At 51.6% G+C, this 21,617-nt stretch overlaps 1 protein-coding gene and 1 long non-coding RNA gene across 4 annotated transcripts; one reads left to right on the top strand and one right to left on the bottom strand.

Moving 5' to 3' along the window:
• Window positions 1-10,253, bottom strand: LOC309611607. Of its 2 annotated transcripts, none has more exons than XR_014234627.1 (3): window positions 2,588-10,253; window positions 1,762-1,888; window positions 1-1,645 (listed from the first exon to the last, which is right to left on the bottom strand). It is a non-coding gene; the product is annotated as an uncharacterized lncRNA (long non-coding RNA). The 2 variants fall into 2 exon arrangements; XR_014234628.1 differs by having other exon boundaries at window positions 1-1,888; window positions 2,588-2,901; window positions 3,011-10,253.
• LOC309611603 (myelin and lymphocyte protein) lies at window positions 2,091-21,060 on the top strand. 2 transcript variants are annotated; one of them, XR_014234622.1, is made up of 5 exons: window positions 2,091-2,334; window positions 14,782-14,949; window positions 16,150-16,275; window positions 18,314-18,610; window positions 20,511-20,595. XR_014234622.1 is itself a non-coding variant. In XM_082356250.1 (4 exons), the coding sequence occupies exons 1-4, from the start codon at window positions 2,242-2,244 to the stop codon at window positions 20,583-20,585; spliced, it is 462 nt and encodes a 153-aa protein (XP_082212376.1). In that variant the 5' UTR covers window positions 2,118-2,241; the 3' UTR covers window positions 20,586-21,060. The 2 variants fall into 2 exon arrangements, 1 of the variants encoding a protein (XP_082212376.1); XM_082356250.1 differs by lacking the exon at window positions 18,314-18,610 and having other exon boundaries at window positions 2,118-2,334; window positions 20,511-21,060.
• The last annotated feature ends 557 nt before the right edge of the window (window positions 21,061-21,617 follow it).

The raw sequence follows: 21,617 nt of genomic DNA, 5'->3' as shown, positions 1-21,617 counted from the left end.
TCTACCCATTTTTAAATCTTTTTTTTTTTTTTTTTTAGTTATATTAGCTGTTTATATATGTTGGATATTAACTCCTTATCGGTCATATAATTTGCAAAAATTTTTCCCATTCAGTAGGTTGCCTTTTCATTTGTCAATGGTTGTCTTTGTTGTGCAAAAGCATTTAAGTTTTATTACTAAGGTCCTATTTGTTTATTTTTGCTTTTATTTCCTTTGCTTTAGGAGACGGATCCAAGAAATATTGCTACGATTTATTTCAAAGAATGTTTTGCCTGTGTTTTCCTCTAGGAGTTTTATGGTTTCCTATCTTACATTTAGGTCTTTAATCCATTTTGAGTTTAGTTTTGTATATGGTGTTAGAGAATGTTCTAATTTCATTCTTTTATGTGTGGCTGTCTAGTTTTCCCTGCACCACTTATTGAAAAGATTGTCTTTTCTCCATTGTATATTCTTTCCTCATTTGTCATAGATTAATTGAACATAAGTGCGTGGGTTTCTTTCTGGGCTCTCTATTCTGTTCCATTGATCTATGTGTCTGTTTTTGTGCCAGTACCATACTGGTTTGATGACTGTAGCTTTGTAGTATAGTCTGAAGTCAGGGAGTATGATTGCTCCAGCTCTGTTCTTTCTCAAGATTGTTTTGGCTATTCAGGGTCTATTGTGTTTCCATACAAAATTTAAAATTATTTGTTCTTGTTCTGCAAAAAAATGCCATTGGTATTTTAATAGGGGTTGCACTGAATCTTTAGATTGCCTTGGGTAGTATGGTCATTTTAACAATATTAATTCTTCCAATCCATGTTGGCGAGGATGTGGAGAAAAGGGGACCCCCATACACAGTTGGTGGGAAGGTAAATTGGTGCAGCCACTTTGGAAAACAGTATGGAGGTTTCTCAAAATACTAAAAATAGAACTACCATCTGACCCTGCTCCTGGGTATAACTAAACCACTCATTTGAAAAGATACATGCACCCCAATGTTCATAGCAGCATTATTTACAATTGCCAAGATATAGAAGCAACATGAATGTCCATCAACAGAGAATGGATAAAGAAGATGTGAGATATACACACATACACACACACACACACACACACACACACACACAATGGAATACTACTCAGCCATATAAAAGAATAAAATTTTGCCATTTGCAGCAACATGGACGGACTTGGAAGACGTGCTAAATGAAATAAGTCAGACAGAGAAAGACAAATATTGTTGATATCACTTATATGTGAAATCTAAAAAATACAACAAACTAGTGAATATAACAAAAAAGAAGCAGACTCACAGATATAGTTTTCAAGTGTGTGGATTTTATGCAGGGGGCACGGAGGCAGTGGGACAGTCTGCCTTCTAGAGTCAAGAGGCCCAGTTGCCCTCCATGTGGCCTGGGCATGTTCCTTCCCCACTCTGAGCCTGTAGGTGGGGTGACACCTACTGGAAAGGCTCTGTGCGATTAAATGAGGTCATGTGTGCAACGAGCCTATGGCAGTGCTGGGCACTTAGTAGGCCCTCAGCAGTGCTGGCTCCCCTCCACCCTCCAAGGTCCAAGGCAGCTGTGACTGCCCTTAATCCACCGCCCAGCAGCTCCACCGCGGAGTGATGCGGACCGGGGTGCAGCGTTCCGGGCTCTGGGCTCTGAGGATGCAGGGAGAAGGAATGGGTGGCCGGAGCTGGTCTCAGCACCGCCGCTGCAGGGCAGGGAACTGGTCCCACGGTGAGCCTGGACCCAGAGGTCACGCATATTAACTCACCCAGCAGAAAGATGAAAGAGCTCCAACTTAAGAACAGTTCGAGCAGTGGTGACCCGAGGGGTGCCACGGTGGAGAGTTTGGGGGGCCTAGTGGTTGATGGTGATCATTCTTAAGAAATGGCGATCACCTGCAAAGAGTGCAAAGTGTGCGAAGTGTGCGAAGCGCCTCACCGCGGTAGCTTTGGCTCCCGGTGGGAGATGGCGCCGAGACGTGGGAATCAGGAGTCAAACCCCCGCCCCAACCTCGGGGTGGTTCAGGGCTGCGCCCTTGGCGCTGGGCAGGTCCCTTGGGGGTGCGCCCCTCAGTCTAGGGTGGGGGCCGGGCGGCGGCCGGGGCTCCTCCCTCTTCGTCAGGGGCGCCCCTGCTCTTAACCCGCGCGCGGGGGCGCCCTGGCCACTGAGCTCCGCCGAGCAAGCGAGCGGTCAGCGCAGAGCCAGAGCTGCGCGCGTCCGGTTCCGAGGCCGTCGCCAGCCCACCAGCATGGCCCCCTCAGCGGCGTCGGGCGGCAGCAGCCTGCCTAGCGGTTTCGCGGTCTTCACCACCTTCCCGGACCTGCTCTTCCTCTTCGAGTTTGTGAGTGGCTGGCGCGCCCCGCGCCCGCGCGCCGGGGAAGGCGGGATGGGATGGGTCGTGCCGCGCGCTCTTCTGGGGGATCCGCACAGCGCGCCGGCTGATCCGCAAGCAGCGAGGGTCCCTGAGCATCGGTAGCCGGCCCGGGGAGGAAAGACTCTCCCGCACGCCCACCCCGCAGTAACACTTTGGCCCCTTCTAGCTAACGGCCATGGGGAAACCGTCTCCAAGACTTAGGTGGAAAAAACGAACTCACAACACGGGTCAGATATCCGAAGCCGGCCCCGGTCCACTCCTTGCGCGCCGGTTCTGATGCTGCGCTCCGGACCTGTCTCCCATGGTCCGCGCAGAGGAAACCCTTATTGAAGAGCGACGTCCCTGTAGAGGGGCCCAGCTCTTTCCAGGGTTAGGATTTTGCTTAAAATTTTAAAAATCAGCAAAAAAAACCTGAGTATTACCAAGCGAAGTGTGGAGATTGAGTTGGTGTCATAGGAGGAGCCGAATCCGGATTATTTTCTCTTGAACGTTTTTGGCGAGTGAAGGAATTCGCGAATTATTTCCAACTTGGATCTGGAAATAATCAAACACGCTGTCGTTTGCTCCGCCACAGCCACGGTGCCCAGTGTGGGGTGTGCGAGGGCAGAGGCACCTGTGAGAGCCGTCCCCTGCCTTGGCTGACCTTGAGCAGGCTGTAGACCTCTGCACCGCGGTTGGTCTCTCCTTACACTGGAGGCGCACAGCCTCAGCCCGTGGCCGCAGGAAAGCGCTTCCTACTCTGGGCTCCTGTAAAGTGCTCACTGTGGGGAGGCTTCAGACCCGCCTTCAGCCTAAACTCCCCAGGACCCCAGGGCCTCACCTAAGGTGGGGGGGGGGGGGAGCGGGTGCGGTATTTCTTCTGTGGGTGCGGTTCCATGGGCTCCGAGACTCCTTTCCCTGCGTCCCCACCGCAGAAGTGGCTGCCTGGAGAGTCAGCTGGAAAAGAAAACGTCCAAGCCTGTTTAAAAACGGGACCCCAGCTTCTTACCTCCTGATGGTCAGGGAGGGTGTGAACAACAAAGGGAGCAGGTTCTGTCATCCATGGAGGGTTGGGGGAAAGGGAAGGGGGTGTTAAGTTTGCTTGATGGCACCATATCAAGGAAGTGACATCTAGGAGAGACCCTGGACACCTCTAAGGTTAGCCACACCATTTACAGGTAGGGACACCCAGGCCCAGAGTGGAAGGGGCTTGCAGTCACTGGAACATTCCTTCCCCAAATGGCTCAACTCTGCGCTTGCAGTCGCACTTAGCCTGAAAATGAGCATGTGTAATAAGTAACAGGTGGTTCCTTCAGAGGCTACTGTATTTACAAAGGCAGAATTTGGTGACTGGAAGTGATGATGGCTAAAGGTGAAGTGAGATGGGGCAGAGAGATTTTTAAGCAACAAAATGACTTGCTAGTATCTCTTGAGTTGCCCTAATGAGTTTTTTACTCTGCCTTTGTAGCTGTTTGGGGAGCATTATAACAAGAATCATAAGAATGTGTGTTGAGAATTCCCTGGCAGTCCAGTGGTTAGGATTCTGTGCTTCCACTGCCAGGGGCCCGGGTTCAATCCCTTGCTGGGGAACTAAGATCCCGCAAGCCACACGGCATGGCCAAATAAATAAATAATTTTTTTTAAAGTGTGTTAATTGGGCTTCACGCAAAAGCCTCTAGCACACCCTCTTCCTCTTGCCCTGACCTGAATAGGTACATGAACATGTGTGTCGCAATAATCAACAGGTGGAAACAGCCCAAATGTCCCATCAACGGGTGAATGGATAAGCAAACTGTAATATTCCATGCAATGGAATATTATTCAGCTGTAGAAAGGAATGAAGTACTGATACAGGTTGATAAACCTGAAAACACTGCGCTAAGTAAAAGAAGCCAGGCACAAAAGGTTACATAGTGTATGATTCCATTTAAATGAAATGTCCAGAATGGGTAAATCTATAGAGACAGAACACAGATTGGTGGTTTGCCAGGGGCTGAGAGGAGAGGGAAACTGGGAGCAGCTTAATGGGTACGGGCTTTTCTTTCAGGGTGATGAAAATGTTTTGGAGTTAGAGGTGATGGTTGCACAACATTGTGAATGTATTAAATGCCATCGAAATGGTCCATTTTAAATGGTTAGTTTTCTGTTGTACCAACTTCGAATCAATTTTTTAAGAATTAAGAACTATTTCAAAAATGAGAGAAAAGTATATATACTTTAATAGGCATCCATGTAATTAACACTCGACTTTGTCAAATCGTAATATTTTGCCTTATTTACTCTCAGTATTTAAGGAAATAGAGCTTTCAGATGACATCTAAGCCCCCTGGATATTCTATTATCTTAATCTCCTCCCTCCAGCCTCAGGACGACCCCTGGGCTGAATGTGTGTTCAAGATTAGACCTTTACTGCACACTTTACTATCTATGACTACACATGGTGTGGTTTTACATATTTTCTCGCTTTCTGAAAGTACTATCACCCCGTACACATCCTTCTGCAACATGCTTTTCATGCAACCTTGTTCTGAGGTTTATACATGTTGACACTCTTTATTCAGTCTTCTACTGATGGACATTTGGGCAATTTCCAATTTGTTGCATTTTGATAGCGCAGATGGAACTGCTAAAGAACATCCTTGTATTTGCCTCTTTACTTTTGGGAATTTCTTGTGGGAACACACAGAGATTTGACTTGCTGGGTCATAGGGAATGCACACCCTTGTTCTCCCAGATGCTAGCACATTGATGTCCAAAAGGGTTATTCCAACTTACACAGCCAGAAGTGAAGTTTCCAGGAAGCTGATGAAGCTTAATTAAGCTCAAGACCCCCACTTGCTCAGGGCCCTTCCAAGACTCTGACTCACTCTGCATGCTTTCGTAAAGAGGGTCCCCACATTGTATAACTTCCTGACCCCACCAGCAGCTTATGAAAGTCTCCATTGTTCCTCATCTTGCCACACTCGGTAGAGTCAGACTTTGTAATTTTCTGCTAGCCCAGAGGGTGTGAAATGCTTGATTATTTTTTGAATCTGTGGTCCAGCGAGTTGTTGATTACTCCCAGTCCGTATTCTCATGCCTGACCTCCCAACAGCCTGGGAGGTGCAGATGCCAAACTTTCAGCCTCCAGGACTAACAGGGTGGACCTCTGCCCAGCTCCCAAGACATGGAAACTGCCCACAGAGCAGGGAAGGCTGGTAGCTCAGGGTGGCGCAGGGCAGCTCAACTCTGGCCCTGCACCCCTACCCCTGAGCTCCTGACTTCTGAGAGCTGCAGGGTCTTCACAGGAAGGGGAAGGCAGGCCCAACCAGGTGGTGTGACCCTGCCTCTGTGAGCACCCCAGAGGCCATGCTGCTGTTGCAGGCGGTGGGGTCACAGGTGTACCTCCATTCAGGTGCAGGTGGAACGCCCAATGTCTCCCCTCCCCCAACAACTCCCCCCAGGGCTTTGCTTCTGGCCTGTTCCCCCACTGCCACCCAAGGAAATTTTTCCTTTTGGAGCCAAGGCTCTGGCTCCCCTTCCTCCTCTTCCCTCTGAGCCAGGGGCTTCGTGACACTTGGGACGTGTTCAGAAAATGGGATGTTAACATAGGATGTTTTTTGTCTCAGCTCTGGCCAGCTCCGGTCTCCCCAAGTGCTGGGAGAGACGCCTCCCTTTCGAAACTTGTGAAGGGGATACCTGAAAACAGGTTATGTAATAATCTTTAACCCAACTGCCTCTTCCCCAGCCTGCTAGAGGTGGAGCCGCGGATAGAATGGCTGGACACTGAGAGAACATTTCTTTGGAAAGAGTGTGCGCACCTCAGAGTGCGCAGGAGGACTCGGAGAAGGTCAGCTGGCTCGGGGCAAAGCCTGCAGTGTGCCCTTTGGGGGGCGGGGGTGGGAGTGGGGAGTCACCCGGAATCAGCTGGCAGTGTCCATTCTTACAGTGAACTGGACAGAGTACTTACTGAAATGAGACTGCTTCTAGGACCCAAAGTGACTGGGGACTTTTTATTATCTGAGAGTGACCAGAAAGGTCCTGGGACCTGCCCTAGATTTTCACCTGTCTGGGGAACAGCAGCACCTAGGGGTGGGGGTGGGGGCAGGATGACAAAGCACTTCTCTGACGGGTGGTCCACATTCTGGCTACACTGGGAAGGCAGCATGAGGACTCCTAGGAGATGAGAGATGTAGAATCACAGAAACCTAGTTTTTAAGAGGTGGAGGGGAACTGAGGCTCAGAGAGGGGAGGCAGCTCGCCTGGTACCTCCATCTCCAGTGGCACTTCTTGCAGTGACAGCAGAGCTCTCGCAGGTTCCTGCATTCACCCAAACACCCACGATGAACTTCCGCCTACAGCAGAAGGGACCACGCTGCCCACCAGGCAGCCCTGGGCAAGGCCTGGTTCCCTCTTCTCCCCCCCCAGCGAGTGAAGGGACAGCTCGGAGCCATTGGGGAGCTCACAGCTGCCTAGGCCTTATTGTCAAAAACACTCTGGAAGTCCTGAGTCACTAGGTCCTGGGCCGGCCCAAGAATCTGCATTTGATAAGCACTGCACAGCCCACATCATCCAGCTAGGTTTGGAGTGGTCAGCGGGAGGCCAGTCTACCCCTCAACATTAAATGGGCAACAGGATACTGGAGACGGCTCTCAGTGAAAGGCTTGGGCAAGAAGCCAGGCGCCCTGAGGTTCTCCTGGGTTCGGGGGAAGCACCCTCTCTGCTCCTGGGGAAACTTTTCTGCTGCCCCAGCCAGGGGCCTCTCCTACAGTCACCAGAGAGTGCGGGCCGGCCCTGCTGCCAGCGCAGGACGGTGGCTGATCCTCTCTTCCCTGGCTGTGCCCACCGACTCCTGGCCCTGTGTCTCTCCTCGTGTTGCAGGCCCCTCCCTGGAGCTGCTTAGAAGGAGGTAAGGGTACTGCTGGGTTTTCTCCTTTCCTCTTCTCTAAAGGGAGGGGAAGAATTACAGGTAGAGGTCTCTCAGGGGTTTGTCCTTGGAGCTGAGAAGTGACTTTTCCAGGTTTTCCAGAATGGGAGGCCTGCTTTGATCAGAAGTCAGTGACTCTGAGCTGTCCTCTAGAAACCGCTAAGCGTGATGGTGCAGCTCAGCTCCAGGATCCTCATGCATATGTCGTCACAACCAAGCTGCCTTGGAAAAGATGGCTTTTAAGCTTTCCATAGGTCACCCCCAACTCGACGCAGATGGGCCCCCCTCTCTGTCCGAGTGCTTTCAGAAGAGAGTAGGCAGGTTCCAGATGCCCCTGCAAGGCACAGCTCACACTCAAGTCAGGCCGGGACAAAGGCTGGCTGTTCACACCCACTCCCTCCACGCTGGCTGCCAGGGGGCGTTGGGGAGGTGTGCTGTGCTGCCAGCCGAGGCTGGCTCTGCAGAGTCTTAGGAATGGCTTGGCTTTTTTTTTTTTTTTTTTTTTATTGAAGGATAGTTGATTTACATTGGGCCAATCTCTGCTGTACAGCAAAGTGACTCAGTTATACACATATAGACATTCTTTTTTTAAATATTCTTTTCCATTATGGATCATCCCAGGAGATTGGATATAGTTCCCTGTGCTATACGGTAGGACCTTGTGGTTTATCCATTCTAAATGTAATGGTTTGCATCTACCAACCCCAAGTTTCCAGTCCATCCCTCTCCCTTCCTCCCCCTTGGCAACCATGGGTCTATTCTTTATGTCTGTAAGTCTTTTTCTGCTTTGTAGATAGGTTCATTTGTGCCATATTTTAGATTCCACATGTAAGTGACATCATATGGTATTTGTCTTTCTCTTTTTGACTTACTTCACTTAGTATGATAATCTCTAGTTGCGTCCGTGTTGCTGCAAATGGCATTATTTCGTTCTTTTTTATGGGTGTGTAATATTCTATTGTATATATGTACCGCATCTTCTTTACCCAAGGAATAGCTTGGCTTTGCTCTGGACTCAGGACACATTACCTGAGGGAAGGGCTGGGCATGGGGACTGGGCCACCTGGGGCCTGCCTCCAGGCAGGATGGGGCCAGCCAGTCTGGACCTGGATGGGGGCTGGGGGCTGACTCCCCCTGGATTCTGTGCTGAGCCCTGGCTTCCACCCCTGATACAAGCCCAGCTGCGCTTCTTCTTGGCTCTCAAGTATAGGTCCCTGGACTTGGTGCTTTGGACCAGAGGCCACCAGGGTCAGGCACTGATGAGATGCCCCAGCAGGTGTTCTCTCTGGATGCTGATGAATGTGAGGACAGCAGGTGAATGACAGCCCTGGTCCCTGAAGCACTACGTCTTGGGGAGGTGTGGGCCAACTCCTCATGGGTTCCAGATTATTCCTCAGAGCATGAAGCAGGGCCCTGGTACTCTCTGCATCGTGGGGCTCTGACCGGTCTTCTGCATTCTGGTGGGAAGTTGTGGTTCCTGGTAGCTTCTGGATGGGTAGCTTCTAGTGGCATAACTACTTCCTAGGGTAATGTAGTGGCCTTGATTCTCTGCCATACTTAGCCAAGGCTCTCTGTCCCTCCCACCATGTGAATAATGTTCTGTTCACATTGGGGCAAAACAACCCCTGTGTTGAATCATTTTAATACACCGAGGTCCTCGGACCTAGAAAATACATGTAGGAACTAAAAGAAAAGCCTTGTCACCAGCCATCACACACTGATGTGCATGTGCAGTGAGAAGAAGGGCCACACAGCTAGTCTCAGCCGACCTGAAATCCCACACGGGAGCCTTGGTTCCTATTAGAATACAGTCAGGCTGGGAGACGAGGGGGCAGAAAGAGAGGGACGGGGGAGAAGGGGGAGAAGTACCCCCGCATGCTAATGACCAGTGCTATGCAGAGAGGTGGGGTGGGTACTCACCTGAGGGAAGAGGGACTCAGGCCTGGACAGGGGGCCACTTCCCATTCCACACTCACCCTGTTAATATCAACTACAGACGTGAACTCACACCCTGTCTTTTGGAATCCCAGACCTCTATCCTCCTCTTCACAAACAGACTCAAGGTCCCCTGAGTCCTGGTCTCACCCTCAGATTAAAGGGACATTATCTCAGTCTATATTGGGAGGGTCATGTAATGATGGTTCCCCAGAAGGAAGGAGCCTGCTGACAAAGGGGCCAGGAGGGCAGAGCACCTGGCATAGGTAAACTGAGTCACGAAGCCTCAGCACCACTCCTGGTGTTCACCATGGGAGTAGACTCAGAGGTCAGACTCCTCAATCGGCAGAGGGGGAGAGGGTCCTCACAGAGAGAATCTCTGACCTTCCCCCAGATACCTCCATGAGGTCCAAGGAGAGGACGCTGTGCAGATTTCTGGGCTCTTTCCCTCTCCTGGGCAGAGGTGTTCAGCTGGTCACCCTCCCTGGGGCCCCGACACTCACCAGGACCTGCCTCTGCCCTTGGTGGCCCCAGAGCTGCTTGAGTGGGGCTTGGCAGCAAAACTGGAGGAGAGAGGCCAGGATGGGAGAGATGGGCTCCATTTACTAGTGTGTCTTTGAATAAAGTCTGTCTCCCTGCACGTACCTGCCCCCAGTGCTGCCATTTCCTCTCAGTATCTGTTAAGTGCATAAGTGAATGAATGAATGAATGGGTGGCTGAGTAAGTGAGCAAGTGAAGGAAGGCTTTCCTTTGACTTGCTGGGAGCCCAGTTCCTCCATACAAGGGTGGTGGGGCTCATATGACAACTAGTGTTTGCTTCCTGCTCTCTGTGCTTTTCAGAACAGGAGGAGTCCCCAGCCTCGCTCTCAGAGCGCTTTTCTTGGGTCTTGGGGAAGGCTTCAGTGCTCTGACCTCCCTCTCTCTATACTCTCCTGCTGCCTGGTGCTTATGTCCTCTTGACTTGGTGCCTATTCCCTTCTCTGCAGTAGCTCAGCCTCCAGACACACACGCACAAGAAAATGCCCTCTACTCTACCTCACGGAATGACTGATTTTTTTTAGTCAACCAAGGCTCAGAGCTGGGACTGCTGCTTCTCCTGGAACACCGTTACTCTACTGGTCAAGTCACCTGCATAGGCCCTCCCAGCATTGCATTGACCCCTGACTGCCAAAAGAGTTCAGTGGATAGAGACACTTCCAGAAACACAAATTGGAGTTGCTGTTCCTGGTGGCCTTGGGAGAGCACCTAAGGGCTCGGAGCTCTCGGCAGCCGGGACAAGTCTCACTGGTGTGTCCATCTCTCTTCTCCCTCCTGGGGAGGTGATTTTTGCCCACCTGACCAAAGTAGCAGGACTGCTCAGGGTTGGGTGCGCCACCTGCGTTCTGTGGCCAGTTTCCTTCTCCAGAGTTCAAGGCAGAAGCTCCTGTTCACATGTGCCTTCAAGACCACACTGTGCCCTCGGAGCTTGGGAATTCTGACACTGGGCTCCGAGGGACTTACTACTAGGTGTGTGTGTGTGAACAGCCCCACGTGGACGTCCTCCTTGGGTCACGTCTTGCCTTGTTATTGGAAGAGTGCCTGCTTGCGGCAACCCTGACAGAGTAAAATGGAGCCCCAGAAAAATATTCAGAGAATTTGAGCGATTCTTCTGCCTTGACCTCAATGATCCAAGTCCTGCAGCAAAAACACTGGACAATTGTAGACCCAGAGCTCTCAGCCCTGCACAAGCAATGGAGACACCCTACCAATCTCAAGAATGTGCCGAAGGAGTCCTTTTCCCACTTTTGTAACCAAAGGTCATTGTTGGAAGGAAGGCTTTCTCATATTTTTATGTCCTTTGTGTTTCCTTCAGCAGAGGCAGACACATTTTCCTCAGCTTTTGATTTCTGGGAGGTTGTAGGTTTTTCTCTTTTTGATGCTTCTGAAGTTATTTTAAAATTCTGGGTCCCAACAAGGTCTGGAGGGGATAATTGTGCATGTTGAGATCTTGACCTACTGGGGTTTTCACGTGGTTACAGCAGAGGCTTCGCCCCATCGTATGACAGTTATGACAGCAAGTATTTAGAGCACTCGCCGTGTGCCAGGCACCTGTAGATATAAACTCATTTCACTCCAGTCCCATTGGGTGGGCACTACTGCTATCACTATTTTTCAGATAGGGACCAGAGAGGAAGTAACTTGCCCAGAGACAACCAGTGACCCAGCAAAACGTGGCAGAGCTGATTCAGATTCAGTAATTCTGAAGTCTACACCCCTAACCACCCTTGCCTGCCTCCTCTGGATTAATTCAGAAAAGAAAAGAAAGAACCTACCCTTGAGTTCACGTGAGAGCCTTCCCCAAGACCATCTCCTGAGGAAATTTTTTTCACAAAAATCATTTGATGGGGTAGACCACAGATTAAAACTTTTTTAAGTCTTTGGAAATTTTTTGTCTAGATTTGTACAATATCCTTGGTTCTTACAGAACTTCACCTCTACTCCGCCTCCAAAACCACACTGAATGAAAGATGGGCGGTTTCCAGTCCTGAAACAGCAGGGTGGGTAGAGGTCTCAGATCCCCAGCTCCACCCCATTCATGGACACTGAGGCTGTGTCCCCGTGTCTAGAGGACACCCAAAGGTGAGCGATCTCACATTCAGAGCAAGACAGGGATGGAAGCTTAAGGAGAGGAAAGGAAACTTTGTATCAGAGCCAGTCAGGAACTGGAGAGGCATCTTGGCCGGCACTGCTGGACATTGGAGACAGGAGCCATTTCTCCTAGTTTGACAGGAGTTACTAAAACTCCATCCATGGACCACTTGTGTTATGGAAACATACTCCAAAGTCTTTGGCAAAGAGCCTGGGATGTTTGCTTCTTGTCCTATCACTCTGCTTCTCTCCTTGGCATGAGACCTGGGCACTGGGGTTTTCGAGGTGACCCAGGCAATTCCAGTGTAGAGTGAGGGCTGAGGACCACTGAGCCTTAGCCCAGGCCCCACTCCCGTTTTCTAGCGTGGGGATCTGGGACCCAGAGAGCAAGCTCAACCCTGGTGACTCTCGGGCCACTCAGCTAAGAGATGTTTGTCTGAGACCACCCCGGCCGGCTGCACCATCTCTGTTATGCAAGACGGTGACCTGGGCTCAGGTGAGGGTGGTGGGAATCTGGCCTGTTGACAGAGATGAACGGAAACTGGGGCCATGCCTCCACCTGTGTAACTGATGTGTCAAAACGATTGCCTCTCAGTGTGCTTCCTGAGAGCTGGGAGTCCCTTCGGGTTCTCTTTAGGAAGGGAAGTGCTTGAACCCTCACCTACCCCTTTGCTCTTGACAAATATTTGGCCAGTAGGGTTCTGAGGCCAGGGTGGAGTGGACTGCTCCCTGCCCGGGATGCATTATCTCCTAGGTGTGGGTGCTGTACTTGCTCTGTTTGCTCTCTGCAAACTTTATAGGTGGAGTGAGGCAGGCACTGACTTTGCCCCATGATTCATGCTGAATCTCAGCTTTCCACTGAGCGGGGCCTGGGACGCCTTTGAGGTGGCCCAACGATCAGTCCTGTGTGAAGGTCACCCTTCCTCAAGCTGCACCTCCTGCCGCTCCTTGTTCCCCAACCTCGTGCCAACTCACGGCCTTCCCAAGCCCTCACTGCTGCTCCAGATCCTTTGGGCTTGGCATGTACCCTTTCCTCCCCCGGAAAGCTTCGTCCTGACCTTTTGGCCTAAGTCCACCTCTCCCTTCAAGACTCAGTTGGGGCCATGTCCCAGTCGGGGCTGCTTTGCCCACTCGGGGCTGGTAATCATCCTGCGCTGTCACTGGCTGACTCTACGCCTGTCTGCACTGGGCTGCCGGCATCCTGGGTGAGCAGTCTTCCCTGTGCTGTTGGCTGGTGAGGGGGCACAGGGCCAGAAGCTTCACACTCAACGCCCACAGTTTCAGGCAGTTCGCAGCAGCCGGCAACATGGGGAGTGAGCTGCCAAGTGCCATTTACAGTGGAGGAAGCCAGGGCCCAAGAGGTGGAACCACATGCTACAGTATGCTCCAGCGGATTCGGCGGAGAGGCCCTCTCACGCCGTGTGCCAGCAGACCTCTGCTCACAAGATGCGCAAGCCAGATCCACCCTCGTCTCCATGCCACACTCTCGTGCCTTCTAAACCCAAGTCTGTCTCAGCCATCGGCACAATCACATCCTTTTGTTAAGCGTCCCTTATGATAAAGGCCCAGCAATCTGTTTGATCTTAGAGGCAACTATGGATGAATCTACACACACATCTTACTCTACAGCAGTCTGAGGGTTTTTATTTAATCCATTTTGCTCCACTTATTGTAAGTTGGAAAGTGTGTCCCACTGCCTCTCAGTCATCCGTAGAGGAATTTTCTGATCAGAGATGCCCACATATGATTCATCAGCCAACCAACTCATATCCAATAGCCAATTCATATCCAACCAACTTGGTTTTGATAACTCCAGATTCTTCACTGCACTGATTTTCCTACCCAAATGTGATGGTCTCCTGAAGCTTCTCAGCTAAGAGTCTCAGAGAACACCTAAGGAAGCGCTATCTCTTACCCAGCAAGCAGGCAGCAGGTACAGGGAGACAAGGTCAGGGTACCATGTGCATTTTCACCCCCGGGGATGCAGGGCTGGGAGGGCAGCCCGTCCTCAGCCCCCAGACCCGCAGGAGGATGGTGCTAAGCTCTGCAGTACCTTGGACCCTGTGATTATCTCCACCCGTGTCCCAGCCCAGTCCTTCTCTGGGTGGGGTCGGTGGAGGAGGCTGAGGTGACTTCACTGGGATGGAGAGGGACAAGGAGAAGGGAAGACAAGTACAGGAAATCCCAGCTTGGGTTGTACCTCGTCCACAGGGGGAGCCGGACTGTACCATTGAGATTATGAACCCTAAGTCTGTCCTTATGCTTCTCTTGAAAACATGGGGCTCCCTGACCCTGAGGACACCAAGTGGGATGTCTTCTGGATAATGACAGGGGGAGGAATGCTTCTCTCACCTCTGAGGAGACCAGGCTGACCTGGGCCCTCCCTACTCCAACCCCATCTCCAAAAGTCAGAGAACTTCTGGGACTTGGGGATTTAAAGGTCAAGTTTTTTTCTTAAATGCTAATGATATAGTGTGGCTAATTTGTTTTGCCAAGTAAAGACCAAAAAAATCTGCTGGCCACTACCATTTTCTAAAAGAAAGAATATTTTGGGGAGTTCCCTGGCGGTGCAGTGGTTAGGACTCAGTGCTTTCACTGCCATGGGTTTCACTCCCCGGGTTCAAGCCTTGGGCCACAAGCCATGCAGCGTGGCCAAAACAAAACAAAAAGGATATTTTTCTATAAAAAATACTAGGAAGACTATAATCTCAGAATTTGCCCTTCTACTAAAAAAAACTGGATGGCCTAAGTCCTTTCTAGGGATAACAAATTTTTAACTCAAAGGTGCCTCTGTTTCCCCATCTCACAAATGGGTCAGTACCACACTCACAGGGATGTTATGAGGATTAACTGAGTTAACATTTATAGAGTGCCCCTGGTTCCCCAGCGTGACCTCTGGGTCTGGCCCTACCTGGGCATGGGCTCTCCCGGTCTGACCCTCACCCCTTCTCTCCCTCCCTCTGCAGGTCTTTGGGGGGCTGGTGTGGATCCTGATTGCCTCGTCCCATGTGCCCATCCCACTGATCCAGGGCTGGGTCATGTTCACGTCTGTGTTTTGCTTCATAGCCACCACTCTCCTGCTCTTCCTGTGTGTAATTGGTGCCCACGGCAGCAGAACTTCCTGGATCACCCTGGTGAGTCCCAGTCCTGCGATGTTTGAGGTGGGGGTGGGGTGCGGCATTGGACCCTCGCCCCTGGCAGGTTGGCTTTGCCAGTGCTGGGTGAGGTGCCCTGTAGACGTCTCCCACCCATGCGCCAAGGCTGAGCCCGCCAGGCCCTCAGCTCCGAGCTGCCCATAGCAGCTCAGGGCTCCCCGCCACAGGAGGTCAGGCAGAGGTGAAGGCAGAAGCAGACCGTCACTGTCGCTGCCTGATCCTCTGTGGGCCTGCTCTGCTTTCTCCTGTGTGAATGCCCTTTTCATGCAAACCGGCAGCCCAACCAACCCTCCCTGTACCTCCTGCACCTGCCAGGGGCCAGCTGGCATCTCCCACCGCCCAGGAGGGCTGGCTTCCATTTTGGGGGAGGGGACAGGGTGCTGGGGGCTGGTCCTGGCTGCCCAGTGTGAGGCCACGCTCACTGCCCAGCGCTCAGTCGCACCTTCTAGAGCAGGGTCACCAGAGAGGGACTTGGCCCGGGAAGAGGGAAGGCCTATGATCTCTCTTGCGTATGATTCTGCTTTGAGGCCCATGAAGGGGGTAAACTTACACGTGGGCCACCTGCCCTTATCTCCCCTGGAAGGGGGTGGGGCTGTTAGCCAGGCCTCTTAGTCTCAAAGGGCCTCCAACCTAGACTTTAGAAACCACCTCCAAATCGTAACTACTCAAAAACCTGTTCTATTGCTTTTTTGCTTTTAAAACATACCTGGAGCCCCAATCCCTGGCTCCCCCCAGGAAAAAGCTAACAACAACACAACAGCGGAAGTGGCCTGAGCCTCTCGCTCTGTATTGGCCACCAAGGCCACACCCGAACTGGGGACTGTGACCGCAGCTGACACTTCTCAGGCCCAGAACCAATTGCTACCAATCCCAAAGGGCCACCTCCCCACCGCTTACTAGATCCCACCTCAAGGGGAAGCAGTATCCTTCCTCCATCAAAGTCCTTACTCTGGCCCCAAACCAGTGAGATGACTCAGCTCGGCAGCTCTGGTTAATCAATGTCTCTGAGGAGGGGCGCAGGGTTGGGGGGTGTCAAAGGGAGTAGCAGATGACGACGGGGAGCCTGGTCCGTGACAGGCAGGGACAGGTGGGGTGGATAGGCCCTGCTGGGAACACAGCTGCCCCACATCTCCAGATCTGGGTGCCCCACCTCTCTAATGGCCCTTTCTCACCCTGCAGGATGCAACCTACCACTGTATCGCCTCCCTGTTTTACTTTGGTGCCTCTGTCCTGGAAGCTTTGGCCGCCATCCAGCTGCAAGTGGGCTTCACCTACAAATATTACCATGAAAACATCGCTGCTGTGGTGAGCCCCCAGTCAATGTGCCCTGTTCACAGCTCCCACTGAAAAGGTTCTGAGTGGAAGGCTGCCCGGGCCCTCCCCGCACTTTTTTTAGTTCACTAAATTTTGAATAAAATAAACCTTCTCCTCATTTCTGAAAAAACAAAGCCTCAGAAAAGGGAAATGATGTGCCCCAGACTTCCTCAGCCATCATTCAGTGCTGCACTGCCCAGGCCTGCACTGACCAGGGGTCCAAGCCTGGGTGGGCTTTGAGGCAGATGCGGGAGGAGACATGACCGTGGGGCCTGGCACTGTCTTGAGCCCTTGTGAACAATCTTGTTTACCCCTCACAACAGCCCTAGGAGGGAGGTGCCGTTATACCCATTTCACAGATGGAGAACTAGGGCCCTAAGAGCATGCACAACTTGCCCCAGGGTCACCAGGAATTGGAGAGGCCTGGTGTCCAGGCCAGGTGCTCTTTCACCCACACTCTTACCACCAGCGTGAGCAGAACGTCTGGCCACTTGGGTTCCTGGCTTTCCATGAGTGTCTTCCAGGGAAGCACACATTCAGGGCAGGGGCAGTGCTGAGACCACAGATGGAAAGTCGAGTGGCCAGTGTCTCCCAGGCCCTGGCTCTGCGGCTGTGGGGAGGCCCTGCCACGCGCAGCATGTCCAGACCCCCAGCCGTGGATGGTTGCTGCTGGGATTAGGCCTTCGTCTCTTGACGACGGTGTCTCCTGCCTGACAGCTCTGAGAACCTGTGCAGGAGGAAGCCTGGAGTTCACACTCGCCCATTCCTTGTGCAAGTCCCTTTGTGCTCTCTGAGCCTTGGTTTGCTCATCTATAAAATGGGACAGTAATTCCTGTTGTTTCCCTGGAGAACGAGACAGCTCTTAAACCACTTTCGTCCAAGGCCTCATGATGAGCAATGTGTGGAACAGGGCTGTAACCTCCTTCACCCCATTAGGAGCTGAGATGGGGGTGAAACTGTGTGTCTGGGGAGCACAGTGCATGTAGGTCTCTGAGCTTTAAAATGAACAACCTCCAACTGGGGGACCAGATCCATGGCGGGCTGTGAGGTCATGACCTGATTTTCTTGTTGATGGAATGGATCAGAATGACAGGGGATATGAGAATGTATTGTTTCATGAAACTCTTTCCCAGAGTTGTGCATGTGTGTCCTTGCACCAGTGTGCTAACTCATGATATCAGATGTATTTCTAACCATGGATACTGTTTAAAAACTAAGAAAAAGTTTCAGAAATAGCACTCAGATGTCTAGCGATCGACCTATGAATTAAGCAAATCCCAAGGTCAAATGTGATGACACACCACAAGATGTCCGCCCCAGGTGCCAAATCTGTGCCACCCCCGCCTCTCTTTGGGAAGGGTAGAGCAGAGGCTGAGAGAAAACCCACAGGGTGGGCGCAGCTGGGCTCTGGGAAGGGGGTTAGTGAGGGTGCCCTTCCTGTTCCCAGAGGGAGGGGTCTGGGGGAAAGCTCCTCAAAGCCTGTCTGCTGGTCCCCAGGGGCCCACCCCCTTCCCTGGGGAAGCCACACACTGCCCTCAGCTCCCAGCCACTCTCCAGTTCCATAAGCATGGCCACCTCCTGGTCCCTGGCACCCCCTCAGATGTCCCACCGTGTGGGACCCTCCCCCATATGGGCTCATCTCCCAAGATGGCTGGTTCCCAACCAGGCAGCACCTTGGCTGTTCTTCCCTCTCTTGGGAGACTGGTCATCTGCCTCCTCTGTCACCTTCAAATGACTGTTTCATCACCCCCTCACAAGAGAACCCATACATACCTCCCCCATCCCAACCCCAGAAGCCTTCTCTCTGAACAGACATCAGCCAGGCATCTGACAACCATTTCTGTAAAATTATTGCAGACGAGGGCAGTGAAATGTAGATGGAATGTGGATAGCGGGCCAGCCCTTGACTGAACAATGCAGGAGGGGGGAGTTAATGACCTGCCCACTGGGCAGATATCTAGTTGAGAACCACTGGGCTCTACCAGGCTCTACCATATTCTGACTTCTCCCTTTTACTTTCCACCAAAAGGCAGCATAAACAGGCATCCAGAGAGGTGACCTGGATGCACGTGTACAACCTGATGAATTTCCATAATCCATCCATTATTCATAATTCACAAGTCCTCTGTGTAACAAAGCATCCAGATTAAGGAACGACATAAGCAGCTCCCAAGAGTCCCCTTCTTGTCCTGCCGCAGTCACTGTGCCCCTTAACTGAGGATAAGCACTGCCCTGGTTTCCAGCTCAGGTTCCACTTCACCCGCTTTGGATCTTCATGAGCGTGATGTGCCTTCTCCCATGTCTGGCTTCTCTCTCTTCACCTCAGGTTTGTGAGGCACATCCACTTTGCTGGGTGGGGATGTAGAGGTTCGTTCTCTTTGCTGTTTAGTGTTCCACTGAGGACTATGCCAACATCTATTTACCCCTTCCACGACTGATCACGTCCCCACATCTCTGGGAGCTGAGCTGGAGAACCATGAGGAGGCCCAGGCAAAGTGAGCAGGGCTGGAATCAGGACTCTAAATGTTGCCAGCAGACGGAAACGCTGGGCTGGAAACCCCCAGGGGAAATATGAGCCCAGTTCAATGCAAATTCACGTCTTTCTATTCAAAATATCAGTTTGTGTCTGTGCACATGGGAGACAGGATCATGATGACACGCTCAGGATTTAACCCCAGACGCTGCCCAACACCCACATGCCCCTCCCATGGTCTCAGGGTGGGGCAGGGCTGCGGCAGTCCGGGGATGTGAGCAGGCATCTCACGACTTCCCACACACCCCGGGCCTTTGGGAGCATCTGGCCTCCTCTCACCCCTCTGGGACTCCTCACCTGCCTCAAAAGCTGAGCTTCTCCCTCTCTCCTCAGCTGGCAGCAGAGAATGTGCACCAGAGGGATCCCTGGGATTGGTGAGAGTTGCCTGAGAGTAGCTGGAAATTTCTGGAGAAATCTAGAGGTTCCTGGATCTTAACTGTGGTGGGCAATAATGGCAGCTGTTCAGGGAGAGGGGTTTTTAAGGGCCCAAGTTCATGTCCATTCATGGCCCTGGCTCTCAATGTCCCGTGTGCCATTTCTTGACCCCCCTTTAAAATAAGTGTTTCCTGTTCCTGCGGGGACTTCTGAGGTGCTCCTGCCAAGGGTCCTCATTGGGCTCGGGGTCCCCGACACAGCACACTGCTCCCTCCTGATGGGCAGGGGGGTCTTCCAGGGGCTTCTCACTCGTGTGTGACTGCTCCCTTCAGACAGGGTATTTGATTCCCAGATAAATTTTCTTACCTTGGTTATTAAATAACTCAGGTTACTTACCGCCTCCGGCAGTGAGGGTGAGGGTTCGCCCAGGTGTGGAGGCAGGGGAAGAGCAGGCACAGTTACGGCTGGTTTTAGGGGAATTTTCAACAGTCACGGGAGTGTAGCCACCCTGATGTTATGCCTGGGTTAGAAACTCTTGACCCTACACCCAAGGTCACAAGCCAGGTGCAGATATTTGCTTGGGAGCAGTCAGCCCTCAGGGCCGGCCACCCAGAGCAGGGTGATAGGATAGATGGTGCCCAGGTGCACAACGGCAGGTCAGAGCCTTGACAGGGCACAAAGTGACCTTTTGCCACATTTCCCAGCCTCTGTTCCCAGTAGTAGCTTTCTCAGTAAGCTCCCTCCTTTTGCCAAAAGCTCAAAATCCCTCCTCCCCATCCCAGCCCCTCACTTCCTGTGGCCTGACTCCCTGGCCCATGCTTGTGAAATTCAGAATCTTAGAATAAAATTCTGGTCGGGGTCTGAAGATGTCCAGGCAGCAAACCCAAGTGTTCCAACTCTCTTAGCCAAGGCCGCCGGGATCACAGCTGGTGGACTCTGGTCTTACTGGTGTGCAGGAAGGAAGTTTTCCATGAAGAGCAGGGGAATACTTCCCTGCAATTATCACTCGAAGGGTCTCTGAGGGCCCTCGTTTCCAGTTGGATGGCACCAATATGATGACGTGTGATGGCAAATAGTTGACCTTGCACACCAAGTTCAGTATAACATCAGGTCACCTGGAGTCTGTGCTGAGAGTGTTCTGGGTCACACCTAGGCTCTGCGGGAAAGCATATCTGCATGTGTGATGGGAAGCAGTGGCAGTCCACAGACTTAAGGGCTGTCAACCGCAAGCCATGCACGTGGCGACCCCGGTGTGGACAGCCCATGCCTTTCCCTCTCCCCATGCACGGCCATTAATTGTCATTTATCTTGGTTTCAGGTGTTTTCATTCGTAGCCACTCTGCTGTACGTGGTCCATGCAGTGTTTTCTTTAATCAGATGGAAGTCTTCCTAAAGCAGCAGAAGAACTTTAGCTGAAAACCGAGAGGGTGTTAACTGATCGGCCCGCCTTCCAGCATAACACTTTAGAATGCAGAAATGCTCTTGATAGTGGATAAAGAAAGAGGTTTACTCTCCCATATACCTTCATGTCAGAGTAGGAGGCTTGCTACATTTATCCTCCAACTATTGAGCTGTCTTTCCAAGATCGTTTCCTATTTGAAAGGGGGCAGTGGGAGTGGGAAGTGAGGATTGTGATCTGAGAGACCACAGAACTGGACTGCTGACTCCTGGACCGGATCGTGAGAACCGTCTACTGGAATTTTCCTCCGGCTCTTTTGAGTGTCCATCTTGCAGCAAGTTTCTCCGTCTTCAAGAATGTTCTGTCATGGGGAATAAAATTCACCCAACAAATATTTGCAGATGTCCACAGTGGGATGTGATAAACCTTTGAAATACTTTATAAAGTACCTGTATGTTTAATACTTTCATGGGGGTGTTTTTCGTTTTGTTTTTTTTTTTAATTCTCCAGTATAGAGAACACAATCATGTCAGCTTTCTGAGGAATCTTTGGTTTAGACCAAATCTCTAGAGGCAGCATCAAAGGGCAGTTCAGGTGACAGTGTGCCCAGCCACTGCATCTCAGAGAGCCCGGCGTGGGTATCCCATCCTCCCCAGGAACCAGGGAGGTCAGAGGGCTTCACCATCTCTGGAAACTAACCAAGTACCAGCCTGGGGGACCCCTTCTTTTTCCTACAAAACAGAAGAGGGGTGGGGGGGTCTGTGCTAAATTAGAAAATCCTTAAGCCAAAAGAAAACAGGGGCAGAAGTTCTTCTCACTCTATATGAAGCTGATCAGAAATTTTCTGGGAAGTATCTTCCATGTTCTATTCCCATTAGGAACGTGGATAAGAAACTGTTTTTAGAATTTCCTTGGACCACACTGTTGTAGAGAAAGGGGACCGGGCCACAGTGTGAAAGGAAGTAGTATGACAAGTGGCAGTGCTACCTTTCAGGTACGAGAGGTCTGGGTCGGGAGGAGAAAGGA

This window comes from Balaenoptera borealis, assembly GCF_965194805.1.
Source record: "Balaenoptera borealis genome assembly, chromosome: 15".
Lineage (NCBI taxonomy): Eukaryota > Metazoa > Chordata > Mammalia > Artiodactyla > Balaenopteridae > Balaenoptera > Balaenoptera borealis.
Note: the sequence above shows the minus strand (reverse complement) of the source record. Positions and strands in the feature narration are given on the sequence as shown.

What these genes read in the sequence shown, in the direction of transcription:
- LOC309611603 (XM_082356250.1), top strand. Translation starts at nt 2,242, where the DNA reads ATGGCCCCCTCAGCGGCGTCGGGCGGCAGCAGCCTGCCTAGCGGTTTC. An exon ending in TGCTCTTCCTCTTCGAGTTT is followed by an intron (nt 2,335 to 14,781) that starts GTGAGTGGCTGG and finishes CTCCCTCTGCAG; the next exon opens with GTCTTTGGGGGGCTGGTGTG. An exon ending in GAACTTCCTGGATCACCCTG is followed by an intron (nt 14,950 to 16,149) that starts GTGAGTCCCAGT and finishes CTCACCCTGCAG; the next exon opens with GATGCAACCTACCACTGTAT.